The following is a 3,906-nucleotide window of genomic DNA, read 5'->3' as shown; positions in this document are numbered from 1 at the left end:
ACTTTGATGAGAGGTTTGTTACAATTGTACTAACAAATTAAATAAAAGTATTATAACTGATTTTAATGGAAGTATTTTAAAATAAAAAATTAAACTTTCTCTTTTAAAAAAATTAATATCTGAAATTGAAATCTATGAATACTAGTATTATAAAAAAGTGTTTTAATTTAACAGGTTATTTGAGTTAACCTATAAAATAGTGAACCCATCAAATTAGCTAATATACTCATTTAAAAAATAATCGTTACTTCCTATTCTAATAATATATAGATTAAAGCAAATCATCTAAATAAATTAAAGGAAAAATAATTTCTTGACTTACATGAATATTTTATATCAATTCATAAACATTTCGATATTACATATAACCCACAAAAAATTTATTGAATATGTTCACATTATTAAAACACGTTTTTAATAAAAAAAATATTACATACATTATTGTTTTACTTGAATTTGCTATCAAGTCCTTATTTAACAACGACTCACATTAATAACTAATCCTATAATTGTTCTTTTATAACAAGTAATTGTATAAATAAATTGTCTAAAAAAATTTAAATTATTCTTTTTTAGTAGTTGGAGCTGTACACTCAGGAACTTTCCCTGTTATTTTGGGCTTGACATTAGAACACGTAGCTGTTGCCGGAGCTCCATTAAATGTGAGATCAACATTAGATATCTCTACACCCTCACATGGTACACCACTGCTACAAGCAAGAACAAGTCCTTCTTTAGTTCCCGAAGTTCCCTTGATATTCTTGATGATAACTTTACTTATCTTTATTTTCGATGGATTCTGAATCATCACAACAATAAGAGATACGATAAAAGTTAGGTTTTTAAGTCACCTCAGTGCAAGAAATGTTTTTGAACAAAAAGAATAATGTCAATGTGTACATTAATAAATAAGGAACTAAATACCTGTTTGGAGCATTGATTCCATGGACAATACTCTTGGTCTATGATAACAGGGTTCGAAACATTGTCCATGGTAATATCTTCAAATTTCATGTCTGTAACTGTAATTGTTCCTGGCTGATTAGGCCAAGTCTTAATCCTCACTCCATTGGTAGTTCCTTTCAAAGTGCAACCCTTAACTGTGACACCTTCAACAGGCTCTTCTTCCTTGTATTTGCCAAGGCTTCCAATACTAATACCATGACCAGGTCCACATGTCACATTTTGCACAAGTATTTGTCTACTACCGTCACCTAGTGAGACACAATCATCTCCAGTGGCAATCTGTGTATTAAGAACATTCACACCGGTGGATCTTCCAATGTGGATGCCATCGGTGTTGGCACTATCACCTGGAGCAGTTACTTTAAACCCATCAAATGTGAAATTGTTGCAGCCCAAAACATTGACATGAAAGTGTTTACTATCCTTGGTTGTGATTCCACGAACTATTGAATTATTGATGAAATTGAAACCCAAATTCTGTTGACATTTCATAAAAGAATATAAAAAATAATGAATTTAATTTTTATAAATGCACAAGTCGTGTTATATTTTATTTGATTTTTGATAATAATACTTATTTACCATGCCAAGCAATTTGCATTTGACTTGTTTTGAACAGTCATTCTGTTTCCAAGCATATGAACCTTGACCATCAAAAACTCCATTACCAGATATGGTTAAGGAGTTAACATAGCCGATCCTAAGCAATTGATCACCTCCAACGTCCTCTGGCTTTACAGGTGCTTTAATTGTGCCGTCAACTTGAATTTCAATAGGAGCCTTGCAAGGACCTTTTACATCTACATGAGTCATTTGATATGTTCCACTTGGAATCACTATTTTAACAGCAGATGTGGATGCACATGCTTCAGCCCAAGCACTTGTAAGAGCCTAGTCAATATAAAAATAATACATTATTGAAACACATTGTAATAGTAACCAAAAAATCTATGACTTGCGATGAAATGTGTTTTCTTTCTCATCAAAACAATAGCATATCTTTCTTGTTCAATCTAAAATGGCATACCTTAGCTATATCTTGATTTGGTTTTCCTCCAAATTTTGATATTTCAAGAGTAGCTGATTGAACTAAAATAAAATTAATGGTAGAAAAAGATAAAAGTAATATAATCAGAGAGAACTTCATATTTTTTTTGTTTTCGATTATTTCACACTCTCACTTGTGTGTTGAATGATTTAATTTTCGAACTACATAACTTTATTTATAGTCACCTAAAAAGGATTAAAGGCCATTAATATTATAAGCAACTTGAATGCAAATTATCATCCACATGTGTATTTTTCCTTTTTTAGTTGTTAGTATATATTTAGGATACACTTATTTACTGTAACTTTACATCATCAATTATCATCCTATTCTTATATTCTTCCTATAAGCCATCAATGTTGAAAAAAATAATGTAATTTAGGTAATATGTTTTGATTGAGTCAAGTGTTTTAAATCCATGACATGACATGGTTTAGTTACCAAATTAAATTCCTAAAACTCTTTTTATTTAGATAAAATTATTTTGAAACTTTAAGGATATATCTAACTTAAAAATATTAATTTAATTATTTAATATAATAAAAATTTTATTCCATTAAAATTAGTAAAGTCATTATTATAATTATCTATGTAAATTATATTATTATAAAACTTGAACCTTTTAAATAATATAAATATTAAAAAAAATTAAATATATAATATTATACCCATAAATATATCATATATATATATATATATATATATATATATATATATATTATGTAATATATTTATAAATAAAATTATAAATTTATTATATCCATTATTAAGAAATAACCAAAATTAAAATTTTAATTTATCAAATAACTATATCCAAACATTTAAATTAGAATAAATAGACTTTGTAAGATATTTCAATAAATTTGATTGTCAAATAATTATATCATTTCTTGTAACATCTCGATTATATAGAAAACATATATAATAAAGACGTCATCATGCATAATATAGGAAAACAATCAGGAGTAATTAGGATTACAGTCATCCTCAAAAGGTCTTCAGAATTTAAAACTTAACATACTAGAGTGTTTTGAAAGATAAGGAAACACTTAAATTCCTAATGAACTAAGCAGCAACATTGTCTTCCTCCAAAGCCTGCTTCAGAGGCACCTCATCCGCCTCTGCTCACATCCAAGTGGATGATCATTGCAAAAGAAAACATACCTAAGCAAACACAAACACACAAGCAAGGGTGAGCTAGATATACAAAAATCTGTTATACCAATCACACACAATATGCAATTAAAGGCAGATATATTAGATCACGCAACATAACTTCTTACACTTTACACTTGACTCGTCCGGATTAGAAAGATTGTCGAGCTATGGTGGGTTATGCACTCGTGGTGGCCTTTACTGCTTTGCAAAGCCATTGCCAATGGGTTTCACCCTACCACACTCACGAGGTTAGTCTGTTACCACTCACCTTGGGCCATACTGGAAGCACCCAAGACTAGGACCTCCTGCTACTCCTCACCACATGGATCAATCCTCTCTACTTGAGAATGAAAGACCATTGAAGCGTCAGGAAAACCCCCAAAACTGAGCTACCATGCATTCATTCCAAACACTGAGGGCACCACCATGAATCCTCACCTTGAGGCCATGAAATTACGTCTATTACACATAGGGCACCACCATGTGACCTCCCTTGAGATCCATGGAATTACGTCCATTACACATACTTGTTACATTCAACCACCAAACATGTCTCATACATTCACATACTTTCAGTATAACAACATTACCACGATCATACTATGCATTTCAATCATTCCGCACACTTAATTCAAACCAAAACAAGAGCAAATGAGCTCGAACCGAACGCTATGAGCTTTGGCCGAGCACTGAGAGCTTTGGTCGAACGATAAGAGTTATGGCTGGACACCTAG

At 30.9% G+C, this 3,906-nt stretch overlaps 1 protein-coding gene across 1 annotated transcript; it reads right to left on the bottom strand.

Moving 5' to 3' along the window:
• Positions 1–562: 562 nt before the first annotated feature.
• Positions 563–3,676, bottom strand: LOC148194658 (polygalacturonase-like). Its single transcript, XM_088097260.1, has 5 exons — positions 3,661–3,676; positions 1,994–2,055; positions 1,549–1,857; positions 925–1,443; positions 563–799 (listed from the first exon to the last, which is right to left on the bottom strand). The coding sequence occupies exons 1-5, from the start codon at positions 3,674–3,676 to the stop codon at positions 563–565; spliced, it is 1,143 nt and encodes a 380-aa protein (XP_087953386.1).
• Between the last annotated feature and the right edge of the window lie 230 nt (positions 3,677–3,906).

Source organism: Vigna umbellata, chromosome 8 (genome assembly GCF_029865625.1).
Source record: "Vigna umbellata cultivar VRB3 chromosome 8, Vumbellata_1.0, whole genome shotgun sequence".
NCBI classification, from domain to species: domain Eukaryota; kingdom Viridiplantae; phylum Streptophyta; class Magnoliopsida; order Fabales; family Fabaceae; genus Vigna; species Vigna umbellata.
Note: the sequence above shows the minus strand (reverse complement) of the source record. Positions and strands in the feature narration are given on the sequence as shown.

Bases quoted from the DNA above. Each gene is read 5' to 3' on its own strand.
- LOC148194658 (XM_088097260.1), bottom strand. The intron at 1,858-1,993 runs GTATGCCATTTT...TATATTGACTAG, and splicing joins CAAATCAAGATATAGCTAAG to GCTCTTACAAGTGCTTGGGC. The intron at 1,444-1,548 runs GTAAATAAGTAT...AAATGTCAACAG, and splicing joins AATGCAAATTGCTTGGCATG to AATTTGGGTTTCAATTTCAT.